Below are 1,559 nucleotides of genomic sequence, written 5' to 3' on the forward strand. Positions count from 1 at the left end.
AAAAAAAAAAAAAAAAAAAAAAAAATTTGCATACCACACTGGAGCTATTTTAGAACTTCCAACTTTCTCTGGCCATACACCCTAAAATTCTCAAACTATTTGCCAAAGCAGTGAAATGACCCAAATGTGAAGTAGTTAAAAAAAAAAAAAAAGGTGGTCTTGCAGCTCATCCACAGGCCAATCATGAAATCTGCTACACAGGCATTTTTACACTGTATGTTAACCACTTCATGCTAAAACTTCTCCAAAATGAAAATTCAATTTCAACACATCTCTTTGAAATTATAATGCTCATACAAATTAGTCCTACATTTCAGTAAAATTTTTTATGACACCCAAAGCTTACTGTCAGTCACATGTACACTGAGGTATAGGTATTCAACACATTAACTGTCACGTGAGTTGGATTTAACTCATTCTCTTTTTTTCTTTTTTTTTGAGACAGAGTCTCACTATGTTGCCCTCAGTAGAGTGCTCTGGTGTCACAGCTCACAGCAACCTCGAGCTCTTGGGTTTAAGCGATTCTCTTGTCTCAGCCTCCCAAGTAGCTGGGACTATAAGGCACCTGCCACAATGCCCAGCAATTTTTTTGTTGCAGTTGTCATTGTTGTTTAGCTGGCCCGGGCCGGCTTTGAACCTGCCAATCCTGGTGCATGTAGCTGGAGCCATAACCACTGTGTTACAGGCCCCGAGCCAACTCATGTTAGTTTTGAGCCCAGGGTCTTGAGAAGCTGTGAAATCTCTGCTCATTATTTTCACTGTCAATCAGCACTTCACCCCACCTCCTACTGCCCTGCTTCAGCCTGCACACCCAAGAGCTAAATAAAAAAACCAACAAATTTTTCATTAAAATTTTTTTTAAGTTTTTATTCTATTTTCTTAATAAGACACCATGGCTCCAAGGCAATTTTTTCTTTAGTGTAGCAATTAATGTATTAACAATGTATTAACTCTATAAACATAGAGTTTGTTGACCTACTAGTTTCTGATACCTCCAATTTGCCACACACTCACTCTCCCAGTCAGATCACTTTACCTTGGCTTACCTTGACATTGGGCATGTATTTAGAGAAGCGCTCATATTCTTTGCTTATCTGAAAAGCCAGCTCCCGAGTGTGACACATCACCAGCACAGACACCTTGGGCAGAAGCAGATGGAGACATACAGTAATAAGAATAGCCCTTTGTTATCCCCTCTAAGGAAGTGTCTGCCACAAACGCACACCTGGCAGATAACTAACTTCAATTCTGTGATCTAAAATCATCAACCCCATGCTTACTGTGGAACATTCCCAACAGCTATCAGGCTGTCAAGAAAAACAGAAATCACCTTACTGAGAAGTGCACACAGGTCTGAAAGCATGTAGCTGGGACAGAAATATCCTTCTCATATATTCCTAACTTTCCCCAGCATTCTCCCCAAGTATACCTGCCCAGTAACTGGTTCCAGCTGTTGCAGCGTGGCCAGCACAAACACCGCTGTCTTCCCCATGCCTGACTTGGCCTGGCACAGGACATCCATTCCCAGAATGGCCTGAGGGATGCACTCATGCTGGACT

General features: G+C 41.6%; 1 protein-coding gene across 1 annotated transcript in view; it reads right to left on the reverse strand.

Moving 5' to 3' along the window:
* Positions 1-1,559, reverse strand: part of DDX39B (DExD-box helicase 39B) — a 14,776-nt gene extending 13,217 nt beyond the window's left edge. The window contains exons 1-2 of the mRNA XM_023512796.1: positions 1,430-1,559; positions 1,047-1,139 (exon numbers count right to left, since the gene is read on the reverse strand). Of these exons, the coding sequence (XP_023368564.1) occupies positions 1,047-1,139; positions 1,430-1,522 (186 nt within the window). The 5' untranslated portion in view covers positions 1,523-1,559. The remainder of the gene's footprint in view (positions 1-1,046; positions 1,140-1,429) is intronic.

Source organism: Otolemur garnettii, unplaced genomic scaffold, assembly GCF_000181295.1.
Source record: "Otolemur garnettii isolate 467f Iridium unplaced genomic scaffold, OtoGar3 scaffold00031, whole genome shotgun sequence".
Classification (NCBI taxonomy): Eukaryota; Metazoa; Chordata; class Mammalia; order Primates; family Galagidae; genus Otolemur; species Otolemur garnettii.